This window comes from Emys orbicularis, chromosome 16, assembly GCF_028017835.1.
Source record: "Emys orbicularis isolate rEmyOrb1 chromosome 16, rEmyOrb1.hap1, whole genome shotgun sequence".
Classification (NCBI taxonomy): Eukaryota; Metazoa; Chordata; order Testudines; family Emydidae; genus Emys; species Emys orbicularis.
Genome location: NC_088698.1, coordinates 27,586,414 through 27,604,572, shown reverse-complemented (window position 1 = coordinate 27,604,572; position 18,159 = coordinate 27,586,414). Strand labels below are relative to the sequence as shown.

Below are 18,159 nucleotides of genomic sequence, written 5' to 3'. Positions count from 1 at the left end.
TGCTGTTTTTTGCTGCATGTTCTTCATTTGCAATACCCGGTAGGAGCTTGCAGTTCAAGAAGACAACCAAGATAAGAGTGCAGTCTGAGGAAGGTCATTTAGTTTACAGCTCAGCATTATTCTGTCTCTAAACCACCTCTTGCTCTATTCCCATTTGTCTTTTGTCAGAGTAGCTTCCTCGCTAATCTTTGCTCTGGCCGTATTATCCTGTTGCTGGGTAGCACTTCTGGAGGTGCTGTTGTACTTAATTGTGCAATTAGTCCCAGCACGTGTAATTTTGAACAAGAGCAGAACCACATCAGCTACATCCAGATAAGGTAGGTGTCCTCAGCAGCAGGCTTGAATACTCTGCAGTATATTATTTCTTCAGTTCTTGCTCTTCATTTTCATTTGCACGTGGGCTGGGGAAAAAGGGAACTGCGTAACTGAAGCTCTTAAAATAAAACATTAAAGTAGTAGCGTGTGTAAAAGTTAGTGCGCTACTGAAGAGGATTATGCTCCAAAATAACCTATCATAACAGATCATTCCAGCTAGCAGGATTGTTCTTTCGACTCAATGCAAACTTGACTAAGGTGCTGGAAAAGGCCCACTCAGTGAGTGCACTCTTACTACATGTGCAGGCATCGTTTTGAAGTGTGGAAACTGATGGGTGGGATTTCAAGAGTACTTGGTGCTGGCAGAACTGCTCTCGTTGATTCCCATGCAAGCAGAGGACATAATGAGGACATTGGAAAATCCCCAGCCTGTCTGTTTAGCTTTTTTTAAAGAGAGTTTAATTTCAGCCTTCAGAGTTACAATAAGCAGTTTTTTCCCTACTATCTTTAAAAGCAGGTGAAGCTGAGGGCTTTATTCATCTAATGCTTGGTGATTACTTAGTTTAAGAAGTAGAACTTGAATGGGATTTGGATGTATACTTACGTTAAACAAATGGAAAGAAAAAATCAAAGGGTAACTTGGCATCAATGGTTGGTTGAGCTTTATAGCCTGGCTCTGCCGGTGTAGAAACATCAATGAAAGTAACAGAACTTGCTATCTGAATAGTTCTTTCACTTCCAAAATTAGTCTGCAATAAAGATACAGATAAGTGTTAGGCTCACTCTGGTTTTATACAGCTGACTTTTCACTAGGGATTAAATATTTAGCTGTCACTGCCACATGCATCAGACGAAGTGGGCATTCACCCACGAAAGCTTATGCTCCAATACATCTGTTAATCTTAAAGGTGCCACAGGACTCTGTTGCTTTTTACTGGTAACATCGGTACTTTGACATCACGGAATTTCCTTTTTGAGACGTGTGTGTGTGTACAGTTTCACTGGAAACTTGGTTGTAGCAAGGAGTCCACACTTATGTTTGAGTTGCAATGAAAACTGATGGATACAATACATTCTAACAAAGTTTTATCTTGATTTGTTTCTGACAAACTAAGGGCTTGCCTACACTGCACTTTACAGCGCTGCAACTTTCTCGCTCAGGGGTGTGAAACACATTCCCCCCCCCCCCCCCCCCCCCCGAGCGCTGTAACGTGCCAGTATAGACAGTGCACCGGCGCTGGGAGCTACGCCCCTCGTGGAGGTGGGGGTTTTTTAGAGCTCTCTCCCAGCGCTGTGTCACGACTACACAAGCCGCATTAAAGCGCTGCTGCGGCTTTACTGCAGCCAGTGAAGAAGTGCCCTAAGGGAAACAGAAGAGCAACAATGTTTATATAACAAGGCCTCTTATGTACAACTTATAGGTAATGTATAATAAACCACCATCTTTAGTGTTCTAAATAAAACACATTCTTCCACTCTTAAATCAAGCAAATTTACCACAGACCTGGGCCAGTATGGTGGTAATGACCGTTGCTGAGACGTTCACGATTTTAGCTTGTGGGTTCACCAAAGATCCATATTTACTCCACTTCACTTCTATTTCAAATGATACTGGGATTTGGCATAGGCCCTGAAAACATCACAAATTAGCTTATATTGATTTTTGCTTCATTCATTTTATTAAACATGTACAATACCCAACAGCTCAATGTGGGAGTTTTGTAAATTATCAGAGTAACTCCATAGTTCCCCTCAATAGACAATGCTGCTAGCCATGTGCTGTGGTACATTATTCATGCAAGCATAAAAGCACTTGGGTCCTCACCTGATGTTAATCACTGTAGCTTCATTGACTTTACTGTGGACTTCAGTGTCCATTTACAGCAGCTGAGGACTCAAGTGTGTGTGTTCTTAAAAGAAAAATTAGTTATTTTCACCTGTTCTGAAGATTGGATGTGAGTGATTGGCACCCAATCCAATACATCTTGGGCCTGAGAATTTCCAAATGAAGCTACATATTCTGGAAAATTTTGTCCTTTCAGTAAATTCAAGATGATATTGGCCAAGAGTTGACATTCTGTACTTGCTGTGATTCTTTCAGAAAAGAAAAGATCAATTTAAGTGAAATCCTGTGGGTTAGCATAGCAATGATTTCCCCTTGCTCTCATACAGTGCTCAATTCTTCTGACTATAGCTGATATTCTATATACAACTATTCCAAGACAATTCCATTAAATTACTTTTAAACTAAGTACTCAACACCCACCTCCACTACTGGTACATTGTACAAAAATTCTAGCATCTGAACAAATATTCTAATCAGGTAAATGGAACTATTACTAGTGGATTATAGCTTGAGAATAGATTGATAAATGCTCAATGGAAAGTTACCCTCTTACCTTAGTTTACAACCAGATATCATATTATAACCAAACAATACTGGGGTTCTGACTCCTTCTACAGCAAGACAGTCCTGGTTAGATGAGCTTTGCAAAATAGTAAGTTGACCGTATGTATTAGAACTCTGAATAATGCCAGATGTAATAGCAGAGAGTTAAGGCATAATATTAAATATTCACACTGTGTTATGAAGTGGAATCCTTAGTAAAATCCTCAAAATGCAAGTGAAAATGCTACAATAATACTAGATACTCTGTAGATAGTTTAGAAATGTTACTAGAATACATAATTAGAGCCTGATCCTATTTCCTTAGAAGTCAATGGCAAAGCTCCCACTGATTATAGTGGTACAGGATTGAGCCAGTAGATATTTCTGAAATATGGGCTAATAGGAATGCATAACTTTGGGAAAAGATAATGCTATAAACCATCCTTGACAAATAATCATGAAGATGTATCAACCCAGGCACAAAATCTACTTGCCCACCTTTTACCATGAAGATGGTCAATGCTTATATGTCATTCATTGAGCTAAAGTTCTTGCCCTAGGCAAGAAGCTTTTTCAAAGCTGCTATAAGCCACATTTAGATGTGAAAAGGATATCCAGGCGGTCTAAATCCTGCCCTCAGAGGCAATCCAATACCATAACCAGGATTTCCACTAAGCGGGACTGGCTTTGTGTTTAGCTGTAACACAAATTACACATTAGTTCTTATGTTTTACTTCAATATTTGGAAGCCAGAGACAGTCAATTCATTTAGGATAAGCGGTCTTGAATAGTTTGAAATATCAATCCAAACAAGACTTCTGCCTAGGACTACACGAGTGTTTACGGAAATCAGAGCAACACTTTGCCTTAATTACGCACAGGTGTACAGTCACCCGATGAGCCTTCAAAAGGAAAAGCACCAAAGCATTTGGAGGATGTGAACGCACGGCTCTGAAGTTCTGCCTTGCTCATCCATCCAGTGTAAGCTGTGCTCTACTTTACTGGTAATTAGTTCTGATGGAAATTAATTTAATAACAAACCTTATTAATATTTCAGCAAATTCTCTATAATATCTTTAGACGTTACCTGAGTAAAAGTGATTTCAAAGCTTTGTTGTATTGGAAGCATTGTATTGTTAATTGTCCCCAGGACAAAAGAAACAGCTGCAGCCGTTATTTCTCCTGCATCGGTGTACGTAATAGAATAACTCACCTGAAAACAGAGTTTTCCATATTAATTAGAACAAGTAAAAAATGAGCTAAAAAACAGACTATATAGGGAATCTTTCCACACTTCTCCCCTTCTTTAGGGATAAATGTCCTGGAAGATCACCACCACCATCATCTAGAAACATGCACCTTCTCAGTTGCAATACCCATGTAAAGTCACGTGGCTGTAGAACGGCAGGATTCGAATCACTAATCAGTACATGGCTGATCATTTTATAGTGGCCACATATTAGAAGTCAGACATACCTGCATATGGTTTTATAAAATGTTAATCGGTAGGGACTGATGGAGTCTGGGGGGAAAATAACCTCTATATTCTGGCTTTTCCCCTCATCAGGAAGGAACTTTGGAGAAAAGCAAATAAGTAGGCACTCTCTCTCTATCTCCATTCATCTACTGACTACAGAAGTGACGTTGAAGGAAGTAGTTGTGGTCTAGCCTAGAGAAAAATGTGATACTTACAAAGATGCAAAGAGAGATCAGTATCCCTCTCAATAGATGTAGGAGATAAAGGACACAAATGTAACAAACCAATACATTAGTTATCAGTGTATAGGAATGATTTAATGCTTCCCAGTTTCCTCAAAACTGATTTCCTGACACCATCTCTCCTACTCACTGTCCTATACCAACCCTCAAGTTTAGTTATTTTCAAAAAATGTAAAGACATGAACTAACATGCATTGTACCAACCCAACCAGCAGTTTAATCTTATTTTGTGTATCCCTTCTTCCCCCAAGCATCCTGTCTCAGATTCATCTTAGATTCTAAGCTCCTGGAGACAGAGACTGTATCTTGTCTATGTAAACTGCCACACACGAATAGTAAATATTAAGTAGTAATAGATGGATTTGATCCCACGTCTCCATTTTGCATTAGTGTGCATTTCCAATCCAGTTGCAGGATACCATGCTGTATATTGTAAGGCTCTGTTCTCCCAAAGATAAGTTTCTCTTCACCACATTTTAGCTGGAAATGTCATGATTTCCAATAGTTTCAGAAGTAGGAGTGAAGTAGGAATGATCTAATACATACATGCCTTTAATTTAGTACAAAGAGGAAAAACAATTTGTGTACCTACCCCAAGAACTACATTTATGCACACTTGATCATCCAAATACATGGGGAGCAAAAGGACATCACTACTGTTAAGCAGACTACGTGTTCCACTCAGAGACTGGATAGTTATGGTCTGGACAGTAACATTAACCTGAAACAAACAAGTGTCATTTCTTAATACTGGGTATAACTGAACAGTTAGGCACATGATCCTGCCTGGATGACTGATACTTTTTCTTGTTTAAAAGAAATCCAACTGTTATAATTCAGAAGTCTTAGAACAGTGGCTTCCTGGAAAGTAGTAGTTTATTTCCTAGAGACAGCTACATTAGTCAGGAGCTACAAGCATTTGTCTGTACCCTAGAAGGGCATGCTCCAGAGGGACAGAACAATGGTCATGTTACATGAATTGCTGAATACCAGTCAGATGTTCCATTTTTAATAGCAAATATGAGCTAACCTAGAGTCTATAATTATATTTGGGTGGGGATTCAATCACCAGAATTAATAAATCCTCTCAGGGAGTAGCTCCAAGCTCTTGAGCACCTTTCACTGGTTAACTGTACCACTGCTGACAGAAGACGTGCTAACTGGCTTCAAGAGTGAAATCCTGGCCCCGCTGAAGGCAATGACAAAACTCCCATTGACGTCAATGGAGCCAGGATTTCATCCCAAGTGTGTCTCAGCTAAGAAATAATGTTACTTACCATCTGACTTGACTTAGGTACCTAGGGGAGGGAACAAAAACAAGCTATTTCAAACAACAGCTAGATCATTAGCTAAAAATAGCAAATAAGTAAAAAGGTAAGTGGTTAAGACAATTGCTTTGTCTATTTCTTTCTTCTCTACCAACAATTATCTAATATTACAATGGCTTTCACATCAGGGAAGTAACTAGAAATACCATATATTATCCTCACTGCCAAAATTAGCAGCTACTCATGACTTCAGAGCAAAATCGTGTAGTCCTTATGGTCTGATCCAGTGCCCGTTGAAATCAGTGGAAAACTTCCTAGATTTCAATGGGTTTTGCAACAGGCCCTAACTTTGGCTAAACTCCCACAAATAATAATAATTAATAATTAATAATAAATTCAGCAAGGAATAGGCGGCTTTACGATTTCCTTAAAAGGTTACCAAAACTTGGTGTCTGCTCTTACTATTTCCAGTCTTGCCTGCCTTTTTGCAACACAAACTCTGAAGATAAAGTGAGCAGGATATATTATGAAAGTTTAGTTGTATCAAAAACACAACTTCAGAAATGGCACCTCTACTTTACATAACAGTTGTTCATATGTCATACGGCTTAGCTTATTGACAAGAGTTTATGCTGCAATAATTCTGTAGAGCTCCACAAGCTCCAAGATTGATTCTTGCATTCTGCATTAAATCACCAACTAAAACTTGTTTTTTGTTGGCAGAGGCGCACAAAGCAGAATCTGGAATGTTTAGGTCCTGGGTTCGTTTGCAATGCTGTCAAGACAATCAAGTTGGGCTTAGTAAATTGAGCAAAACTGATGGAGATTTCACTGACAGAATAATAATGAATGCCCATGTGTCATTTGTGCAACCGTGGCAAAGTCCAAGGCCCAATGGTTGACAAAATGTCTCCTTTTCCCTTTTTTGGAAAATAACTAAGAAGAAGAGAAGAATAGGAAAAAGATTCATTCTTGAAAAAGTAAGTTTTAAACTAGAACAAGAGTGGGTTAGATGGCAGCAGGGCTCTGTCTTGCTCCAGTAAAAAGGGGAACTGAGGGACAGTTATGACCATCCTGCCTTTTATGGGAGCATGAGGAGGCAGAGGGCACAGGTATGGCCCCCGACACTGCTATTCAAAAACATCCTATCTGGGGCCACGAAGTGCATGCGTACCTACAGGGATCCACACACTCAAAGAAGAACATTAATCTCACTCTACCAAAACCCTGGCCACTGCCAGCTTAGGCACTCTAGCCCAGACCCCCAAAGGTATATAGGCTCCTAACTTCCAGTGAAATCAAGTTAGGAGCCTAAATACTTTTGAAGATCTAGGCTCCTGGCAATAGGCTCTTTATGAAAGCCTAGGCATGCATATTGAAAGCGGAAACCCATGCCTCTACAATAAGTCCACTAGCTCAGCAACAGCAATCCTAGAATCATACACAAACTCTCATCTTCCAGGCCGTCTTTTGGTTATCTAAGCCCCCAACAAATAAGTGCTTCTCCTTTCTGAGCTTGAAAGGGGGATGGAGGGAATGGCTATTTCTACAAGGTATGATGGTTATGAAGATTTTTTCCAAATCCCATTTAAACTCCTATATAAAGTAAACAGTCATCATCCCACTTCTCTTAGGAAGTGGAAATTACATAATTCTAAAGATGTGAAGAGGAGATAGGAAATAAATACCAACTGTCAGCCAGCAGCTGTGTTTCAAAATCCTACTTACTGCTAAAATGCTGGAGTTGGTGTAGAACAGCATACTAAGTGCTTGAATGGTGTTACAGTTTCCCACATTTATCATTCTACTGCATTTCACAGCCTGGTTTACTAGAAAACCTATAAAAAAAAGTATTACTGAGAGAACTAAAGAAAAGCCATTTATGAAAAGCAAAAGACATAAAAATCTCAAGTAAATGCAACACAGAAAGTGAATGTGAAGTAATTCTTTAGACAGCTGTCAATTAAAAGATTGTCTATTAACACCTCCATACAAGCATATGACTATATCTTAGAATCAGTGCCTATTATGCAGCCTATGGTACAACTGTAGCTAAAAAGCTTTATCACTTCTGTAGTGAAAATCCTCACGCTTCAGGTTAAATTCAGAACTAAGAGTTTACCTTTTCATTAAAATTTTAACCGTCATGGAGGGCAAAACAAAAAAAAGGGAACTTATTTTCCATTTCTTTGACATTTTGACTTTTGTTTAGAGACAGAAAAGAGAGCCACACTTTTTCACATAGTTTAAAGAGGATTTTCATGATTTTATCATCGATCACTAATTATGTGCATGTATGCTCATTTAGGACATGATCGCATTCTTACTAAACATTATTTCCTACAAATAGAAATTTACAACAAAATCTACTATTAGACTTATGTTTGCATTTAGGGCTCTCAGAAGCTTATCTTTCTTCCTTTAACTAGGGATTTCTCAGTTTCTCTTCCCCCATTATCTACCAGATGCCAATACTTTTATTTGTCATCTAGTATCTTCTGTAACATACACCGTCTTGTATTTATCTCTGAAGCATTTTCGGATATTGTTGGTATGAAAGATATAAATTCAGGGCCCAACCCTACAACTCTTACTCAGGCAAACAGAGCTTACTTGTGTGAGGAACTTCCTTGGCTTCAGTGGGGACTCCTTCCAAGAGTTGCAGGATTGGGCCTTGTTTCATGTAAACACCATCTCACCTTGCATTATCACCCTCACACTAATTCTATTGCATCCATAAGGCCAAAGGGGCTCAGTTTCAGAAACGGAAAAGCAACCCATTAATGGGACTCAGTGATTTATATATGTGACTCTGAATGGCTCTGTCTACATGGAACACAGTTTCCTGTCTATGACCAAAAGGCACTAAAATAGCTAAGTACTTTTTTTATAAATGAAACTTTACCCAGATTTGGACAGGGAAGTGTGCTAGTTCATTTGAATCATCTATAAATTGGAGTGGCAGGATAACAAAAACACACACTAAAGAGAGGATAAACAGGAATTAGAATGCATTCTCCAACCTGCAGGATTAGCATCAGAGCACTGAGAGGAGACAAGGGGAGCAGGCAATCTCAGAAATGCATCAGCCGTCTGTACAGGAACACCATACTGCCAAATAAAGGGGCAAACCCAAGCTTGTAGATTTTCAGTACACAGAAAGATGAATAAAATATACAACAAATTTAACCAGAACTATTAACATTTTGTTTGCTTCTACCATGGCTCCCAATATACCAAACTTCTCCACCCACCAATATCTCAAGCCAAGATCATGTTACCATTGTAAACTGACTGCTAAATTAAAGATTTGCTACAATCACTGGAAATTCTCCAGCTCATCTGCTGTTATAAAAATAAAACAAATCTTCTCAAAGACTACAAAGTCCATATTTTAAAAATTTGCACTGACAACTAGCTAGATAAACCCTACTTGCTATATTTTAATAGCATCTTGCCATTTTCTTTTTTTCTTGCCAACAATAGCAAAAGTAGCATAAGGAAGCTGCATGTTTCCCAGATGTTAAAAATTCACTTTGATTTTGGAGAAGACTAAAGCCAAATGCTGCACTTTAGTCTTTTGCTCTGAAATGTTTATATTTAATGAAGGACTATAATGAAGTCTGTATTTTTCAGAAAAGTAACTTTAAGTTGATGCAAACAACGTTTATTCAATTATATACGGAAAGATTAATTAGCGAGAAAGTGTTTTATGATCAAAGAAAGTACATTTAAAATATTGCAAATATAAAAAGAATCAGATTATTTTTACCTCATATCTAGCAGTTTCATTTGCATCAGAGGAATTCTGAGCATCTGATTCAGTATTCAAGAGAACATCAGATTCAGCACTGAAGGTAACACCTTCAAACTGTTTAAGCAAACTATCAAAATTTTGTGAAGTGGGCATTTCAGGAGGAATAAAGGACAGTGCTTGTTTATCTGTGAAAAAATATTTTATAAGTAAGAAAGTTTTAAAATAAAAGTTATAAAAATTGTGTTTAGTAGCATACATTTCCATTGTGGAGACAGGAACATACCCTTAGAATTTAAAAATGGGAAGGAAAATACCAGAATAGAATGAATATTTCTCAAAGTTTTCTAGGAGGTATCAGCAGGTATCCATAATTTGGCCCCGATTCAAAAAAGCACTTAAGCATGTGCTTAAAATTAAGTACAGAATAAAATGCTTTCCTAAATTTGGGACCTTTTAGACCAAAGTCTCTGATTTGCTCATACATTCTGATACCAAGACATACCAATTAATGGATGGTGCTTAAATTACTATTTCACAGTCATGATGAGATGCAAAAATTACAGCCTGAACTCTATTTCATTTATGTGAAAGCCCCCACAAAACGGACACTGGAAAAGCTGGAACAAATGTCACCAGTTGCACAGTCACAGCTGGAGCTAGTTAGTTCCCCCTGCAGAAAATATCGACTTTTCATCTAAAAATTTAAACAGTTTTAGCTTTCTGATGACAAATTTAAAATGTGAGAAAAGCAAACATTGTCTGCAATAATCTTCATTTAGTCAAAAGCCCAATTTCCCACTGAAAAAAGTTTTGATGGAAATCTTCAACCAGCCCTAATTAGATCCCAATCCCATTCTCTCTATAGAGAGGCTCTGTATGAGGGCAAAACTCCATTGATAAACCTGTTAGTGTTTTGTCAGGGCAAGGAGTATGGCACCAGACCCCTCAGCATACAGGATAACCAGTCTTCTTGCAAGTTTGGTTACTTGCAGTTTTAGTCTTTATTTTTGCCATCCAAAGAGTTTTGAAGATGACAATATTGCATTGCTCAGCATCAGTTACAGATCTACTTACAGTTTGTAGCGTGAATGCAGAAAATACTTGGATTGTTCTGATCAACTAACTTAAATATCCTTTCAGGTGGATGTGCTGCAACATCGATTGAATATATAGCTGCTTCCTGACTGCAAAGCTGGCTGTCACCTCTGCAAACAAATATACAGATCCAACAAAGTCAATCTTGACAGTGTTATTTTAAAATCTTTATATGCATGTATTGTTGTAACAGAAGGAAGGCAACAGTGGGGATGGATAACTGCAGTAAAGATTTGAAGATCATTTATGCACCTTTATAACACTTTATACTGTTTATCCCAGGGACAAACAACAGCAATTAGCCATTCTCCAATATCTTTCCTTCATGGATTTCAAAACAGAGGGATGTGATAATAGCCACAGTTCCAAGTATGACAGCATTTGATGACAATGATATAAAAGATGACAACTCAGATGGGATCCAATTGGCTTCAGACACCACAATGGCAGATGTGCTAAAGACTGGACATTCAGAAAGTGCTTTTATTCATACCAGAGAGAAGGTAGGGGATGGGTCGGAACGAGGTTGAACGTAGAGAAAGCTGCAAGAGGATCAGGAGAAAATGAGGTGCATGGACTTGAGATAGCAGCAGAATCATATCACTCATCTTCATAAAAAGAATATAATGAACTGCTCACAACACATAGGAGACAAGGGATGGAATGAGAAACATCAAAGAGGGGAAATATTGAGTATCAGAGGGGTAGCCGTGTTAGTCTGAGTCTGTAAAAAGCAACAGAGGGTCCTGTGGCACCTTTAAGACTAACAGAAGTATTGGGAGCATAAGCTTTCGTGGGTAAGAACCTCACTTCTTCAGATGCAAGTCAACCTGAAGAAGTGAGGTTCTTACCCACGAAAGCTTATGCTCCCAATACTTCTGTTGGGAAATATTGAGTTAGTTTAGGATAGGTACAATGTGTTACCAGGATCCTCAATGAAGATCAACAAGAGAATTTGGTTTTGCAGCGGTATGGTCAATAGTGAGTGGTGTTTTCCATGCACCTCAGTGGATGGTAGATGTCACACTCTGAAGAGTACTAATCCCCCCTACATTGGCTGGTGGACTTGAATATGAGACGGTGATTCCTCATGTGCTTGAGTGTGTGGATACTGCAGAGTGGTCAAAAGCAGTGAAAGGACATTATCCAAATTAAAAGAAATTGCATATATAGAACTTATATAATCCTGACCCCTACATTGCTCTTTTATTAAGTGATGCTAGTTAGACATCACCCATTAGGTAGACAGTTGTAAACTATTTCATAAGGTGAACCACATCATGGACCGTATTCCTGCTCCCTCAGGATCCCACAAAGTACCTCCCCTCCCATTCATAATTATAACACACCTGTAGCAACTACAGCAATTGCTTATATGAAAGTTACCATCTTTAAAATGAGAAGTAAAACTTGTGGTCATTGACAATCCCTTGACATGTCACAAAAGACAGCTTGAGAAAAAAAAGTACAGCTTGATTTTATGCATTTCTAGTTGACAAGAATAAAATATTCATAGCAGAGGATTCAACTGTCATTCAAAAAGGCTTTGATTACACCTTTCGGATAGATATATAAAATACCTATACATGGGTGGCAATATGCATTGTGGCAAGAACAAAGAAATAGCAGTCCCAGGTGGCTGAATGATTCAAATTTCAAAGCACTGAGAATAAACTCCGCGATTCAGATTGGGCTAATTTATGCAGGCAGTGGGTTGAAGAGCTATGCTTATTGTTCTGAGAGGTCACATTGAGCTATTTTAAATTAAGACTCTAAAATGAGCTTTCTTAACTCCTGTTTGAGAGGCTGAAGCCAGTGCAAAGCTACAGACTAAAACAGGTTGTAAACAGCAACAAAAAAGAAACAATAATCCAGCATTATATTACTATCATGTTATATTTGAATATTTTACTATGTTACTTTAGAAAGGCATAAGTTGCCAATGAGATGAAGAGATTCTATGCTTGCTCCTAAAAGAGAGACCAGAGGAAAGCTCACATTATCTAATGATGGCCATGATGCTCTCACGTTCCTAGTTAACATGACTAGGACTCCTTACAGCAAAGGGTTCCCAAACTAACACTGATGGACTACTGGTGGTCCATGGAAAGAGCCACGTGCTCACCTGGTGCTAACACTCCTAATTTCCAGCTTCTAAATTGTATTGATAGGAAGCTGCAAATATTTTACTCTTTCTCTTAAAAACAATGCCCTTAATGTCACGATAAGGCATTGAGTCAGTACTGACACAGAGGGAAAGGTGTAACCTACATCACTCCCTGCAAAACCTGCATTTTCCTTCAAGATCTCCTATCCGAGCAACAGACAGACATGGCCTTGCTTAGTTTGACAGGTATGATGAGATTACAATCCAAGGCACAGCACAGTAAAATTAATGTAGAAGTTCAAACATCTGTTCCAAATAGCCACCCAGTGCTATAATGGATACTAAATTACCTTTGCATCTCCATGTCAAGATGTAGGCTGAAGTCATTCCTGAAGTATTAATAAGAATTTAAGTGCTGGCACTATTCTTGATGTCAGAACAATTAGAGGTTCAGCTCCATAGCCTTAAATATTCACATCCCACTCAAAAGTGATTTTTTACAAACGTACAGCTCCCTTTTTTACTCCAGAAACAGTTCAGTGCAAACAGACACATGTCCCAACAAGAGACCATTATCAACCTCCCTTGGGACTTCTCTTCAGCTGTAAAGAGATCTCACTAAAACTAACTCCAGGCTGTGATGGGGATATACAAACCCCACATTGGACAGGAAGGGGTTAAAAAGCAGGCATAAACTGAAGCCTCCCTGCCCCACCACATCTGTGAGGCATTTCAGGCCTGGATTAAGAGCCTTAAAAAGAGGGAAGCCCAACCCAGTTTGGGGAGAAGTGTAAATGAGGACAAAGACTCCTCCATGACCACAGCCAGTCTGAGCAGAACTGGGCATACCCTGAATGTCTATTTCAGAGCTCCTGTCAGTGATTTACCTGTGGGCTTTGAAGCCTTATCCAGACGGCTGGAGGTCCCTTGTTTGAAGGCAGGCCTGCTGCTGTCTTTCATTAGTTTCTTTATGATAGTCCCAGAAAGGGAAGATTCCCATGGGACTCAGGTGAAGGCCTGAATCTCCCAGGCCCAGTAGACCTGTGCTGATGACTGCCTAGGTGCTGAGGACTGGATGGCGGGTGAATGCAGTGCCCTGTCACAGGCAAGGGGGTTCTGTGGGAAAACATGCCCACGACGCAGACCCTAGCCTGAATTCATTGAATTCAGTAACAAAATACCCATTGAATTCAATGAGAATATGATGGGACTCTGCAACTTCAAGCTGGAAAAAAAAAGTTATTTCTGAACTTACGTGACAATGTGAACTGAACATGTAGTAAAGAGACTGAAATCTGCGGCACTGCAGTCTGGGTCACAGCAGCAATTTACATCACACTGTGCCACCGAGAGGTCACAAACACACAACGTAGCAACTGGAAAGAAGAAGATTTAAAATAAAATTAGGAATGAATTTTAATGCATAACAAAACATTCTTTATATTTTGTTTTCACAGTGTCCTTCTTTAACTGCAGTTAAATGTTTGGATCTAAATCCCAAAGTATTGTTGTTTTTAAAACCATGAATTTTTATTTAAGATACACATTTTCTCAAGCAGTGACCATATGATGAGCAATTAACAAAATCAAGGGCATACTAGAGACCTGATTCTGCATTCCTTAGGAATCCAAAACTCCTAGTGAAATCAACAGGAATTTTGAAGATGTCAAAAAAATATGATTTCTATATATTGATATAGAAAAAGTCATATTAATAAATGTTGATCTATTTGTTTAGATTCTAACATAAATATAAAACATTTTGTTATAACTCCCACACAATTCCAAGGACAAGACATGCTCCAGGTATAGTAATATATTTTCCTGATGTCTCAATATGAGTTGATTTTTTTCAAGATGTGCACTTTCTTTCTTTCCTCCTGTTTCCATATAATCTTTGCAGCTTTATCTTAAAAATTCTTCTAGTTTCAATTAACCCCCTATAGGCTGCACCTGGAGGAAAGCCAGAGCATGCTAAGGCCTAATTTGCTGATGAAGTCCAGCTTGGAGAGGAGCTGGGCTGGGCTTATAAAGCCAGGATGCTGGCAACAGAGAGTTTGGCTATAGCACTCTCTGACAGAAGGGAGGTGAGTTTGAGGCTATAGGGCAGGGGTTCTCAAACTGGGGGTTGGGGACCCTCAGGGGGTCATGAGCTGTCAGCCTCCACCCCAAGCCCTACTTTGCCTCCAGTATTTATAATGGTGTTAAATATATAAAAAATGTTTTTAGTTTATTGGGGAGGGGGGTTGCACTCAGAGGCTTGCTATGTGAAAGGGGTCACCAGTACAAAAGTTTGAGAACCACTGCTACAGGGCTCTGCAGTTACTCCCTGTGAGGGAGAAGTTTGAGCTGGTACACAGGGGGGAGGACCAGATGATATAGGAAGAAGCAACAGCGTCCGAGTCAAAGAGACCTACAGTTTGCAGGTACAGGGTCTCTGGACTGGAACCTGGACCAGTGGGCAGGCCTAGGTTCCCCTACTGGCCACAAGGGAAATGGCACAATCAGGGCAGTGCTGGATAAGACTGCCTGAGACCAGTTGTGCAGAAGGACTCTGGCACCTGGCTGGAAGGCTGAGTCACGAAGAGGAGGCAGCAGCTCCTGAAGCAAGAGAGGCGCCACAGCTAGCAAAAGTGTGTGGTGGAGACAGTGCAACCACAGGAAGGGGTGTTAACTGTACAGAGGCAATCCTCAGGAGGGGGTGCCATCTGCGGTGAGTAGTGCACCCTGTCACTTCTCAATGAGATTAGTTGCTTTTTCTTTTAATTCCCATAATTTAGTGTTTCAATTAGGACAAAACCAAAACATTCTTTGGACTATCACTTTTGGAAGTGAGGGATTTTGACTGACAATATGAAACTGTCAAGTCCAGTTAGTAGTAAAATGGTCATTCTTTGCACATCCATAGTAGCTTTAACAGGATTTCAAGGTGTCTAATCGTTTAAGCTTTAGAAGTAAGCAAGCAATACTATTCTAATTTTAAAGGCAGAGAAAGCCAGGGCTTGAACAAGTCTCCAGAGAGTCAGTTGCAAAGCAAGGACTAAAACTCAGTAGCGCTAGCACCCAGGCCACTGCTCACCATTATTTTATTTTTATTTTTTTTGCCATTTGCTGTTGTGAGTAAATATAGACTGGAGGGAGGCACTAGAGATTGAGTCCGAAACCTCTGGAATTTGGATCAGTGATGTATTTACCCCTGGACTGGAAGGGCCAAAGCCTAGAACAACAGTAAGTGAGGGATAACAGCTGGCAGTCAGGAGACAGATGACTTTTTCATATCTTTCTATTTTTTAATTTCAATTTGTAAATTTTAAATGTCACTATGGCCCACTGGATGCTCTCTGATCGCCTAGACAGTGTCCAACATGCTCTCATTAATGCCTGAAGAGCTCGGTGTATGCTTGAAAGTCTGTCTCCCCCTCATCAACAGAAGTTGTCCAATAAGATATTACCTCACCCACTGTCTCTCTCAAGTTCTAACAGCTGAATTTGGCACCAGACTTCTGAATGGGCTATGTAAACAGGGATCAATTTTGAGGGACTTAAAGTCCTCTGACCTTCGGAAAGGAGTGCACAGGGGCAAACTTCTTAATCCCTCAAGTGATGTGGGGTGAGGATGGGACAGTAGCAGCTGTCAAGAGAGACAAATCAGGAGTGAAATGCAAAACACAGCGACCAGTTGAAAGACCTTGTCAGGAGGAGCCACTCTCAGCATAAAATTATTTGTATCGTGGTAGTGTCTAGGAGCCCTAGTCATGGTCCTCAACCCCATCACGCTAAGTGCTGTACAAACACAAAACCAAACACTGCCACTTCTTCAAAGAGCTTTCAGTCTAAGGAAATCCTGAACCCCACCAAAACAACCCTTAGCCTTTAGGTGTATCAGGGGAAAAGCAAACCCTAAAATACATGTTTCCAGTTCCTCATAGGAAAGTGTTTTTTTTTTTCTTTTTTTTCCCCCTCTGTATGCAGCACCATAAATGTAAACAGGGCTTTACAGAACATGTAAAAACGGCAGGGTCCTTGACCTGGAGAATTTATAATAGGAGTACTTGTGGCACCTTAGAGACTAACAAATGTATTAGAGCATAAGCTTTCGTGGGCTACAGCCCACTTCTTCGGATAAGCCCACGAAAGCTTATGCTCTAATACATTTGTTAGTCTCTAAGGTGCCACAAGTACTCCTGTTCTTTTTGCGGATACAGACTAACACGGCTGCTACTCTGAAACCTGTCAGAATGTATAATGCAACCCTGAAAAGCAGGATGCAAGGCACAAAAGTGAAGGCAAAGGTGGTATGGGGGCCATTGCTAGCAAGAAGCCCTGGGGTGAAGCCTTCCCCACAGAAGTGGGGCTTCACAGGAAGGATTTCCAGGATGAATAGGGGGGCAACTGGCCAGCAAGCGATTGTTCCAAGTCATAGGCAAGCATGGAAGAAGGCATGAAGCCAGAGGGGGAGAAGGAACTGAAGGGAGTAGTTAAGAGGCAAAAACCATTTAAAATTGATCTTTTAAATACACTCAGCAGCCCACTGCTTTAATTGAGGAAGTGCCACCTGGGACTTCAGAGAATTATAGAGATAGAAGCTACAGGTGCTGGGCAACTAGTGCTGGGAGCAGGGAGGATCTCCCCCCCGGGATTCCCATCCCTGAATCAGTCTCCATAGGTTCTTCCTGTGCCCCCCCCTCCGATTTTTCCCATCACACCCCTCCCCTCTGCCCCATCGTTAGCCAGATCTCTCTTCTCCCCCCCCCATCCCTAGCCAGAGCCGCCAGATCCCCCCCATCCCTAGCCAGAGCCTCCAGCCCCTGCCCCATCCCTAGCCAAAGCCTCCAGCCCTATCGCTAGCCAGACCCCACCCTTCCCCTCCAGCCCTAGCCTGACCCAGCTCCCATCGTCCGATCCTCGCCCGTCCATCCCCTCCTCAGCCGGTAGCTGGCTCCCCCAGCCGCTCGCCGGGCGGTACCCACCGTCTGTGACTGGGGCAGGCCCGGGCCCAGCCCGAGCCTCCGGAGCCGCTGCCGCAGGGGAGGCGGCGGGCGGAGCGGGGGTCTCTGGTGGCGGCGGCGGCGGCGACTCCGGGGCTGGGGAGGAGCCCACGCCGAGCCCGGGAGCGGCGGGGCGGACGGGAGTCTCTCGAACAGAGGGGGCGGACGGGCCCGAGGGCTGCGGGGTGGCACTGGCGGAGCGGCTCTGCCCCGAGACCCCCTTAACGGCCGGGAGCGGCGGCAGCAGCAGGAGGATCCCGAGCCTCAGCGTCACTGCCGCCATCCCCGCTCCACCGAGCCCAGCTCGCTCGCGCCAGCGCCTCGGTAACCAAGGAGACGCCGCGGGGCATCATGGGAGAGGCCAAGCTACCGCCCCGGGGCATCACGGGAAAAAGGCCAAGCCCCAGTCCTGGGGCAGTATGGGATGGGCTCAGTTCCTGTCATGGCGGAGGTCGCGGGGAGCAGGGCCCCCAGTGTCAGACCAGCGTTTGTCTCCGGACTGGAAGAAGGGAGGGTGAGAT

The 18,159-nt window shown here is 41.3% G+C and overlaps 1 protein-coding gene across 1 annotated transcript; it reads right to left on the bottom strand.

Moving 5' to 3' along the window:
* Positions 1 to 345: 345 nt before the first annotated feature.
* TCTN1 (tectonic family member 1) lies at positions 346 to 17,921 on the bottom strand. The gene is made up of 15 exons (XM_065417848.1): positions 17,621 to 17,921; positions 13,906 to 14,026; positions 10,523 to 10,653; positions 9,464 to 9,633; positions 8,715 to 8,802; positions 7,420 to 7,529; positions 5,701 to 5,721; positions 5,016 to 5,144; positions 3,792 to 3,917; positions 3,319 to 3,401; positions 2,715 to 2,855; positions 2,253 to 2,409; positions 1,820 to 1,945; positions 920 to 1,064; positions 346 to 401 (listed from the first exon to the last, which is right to left on the bottom strand). Exons 1-14 carry the CDS (start codon positions 17,919 to 17,921, stop codon positions 921 to 923), a joined length of 1,848 nt encoding a protein of 615 aa, XP_065273920.1. The 3' UTR covers positions 346 to 401; position 920.
* Between the last annotated feature and the right edge of the window lie 238 nt (positions 17,922 to 18,159).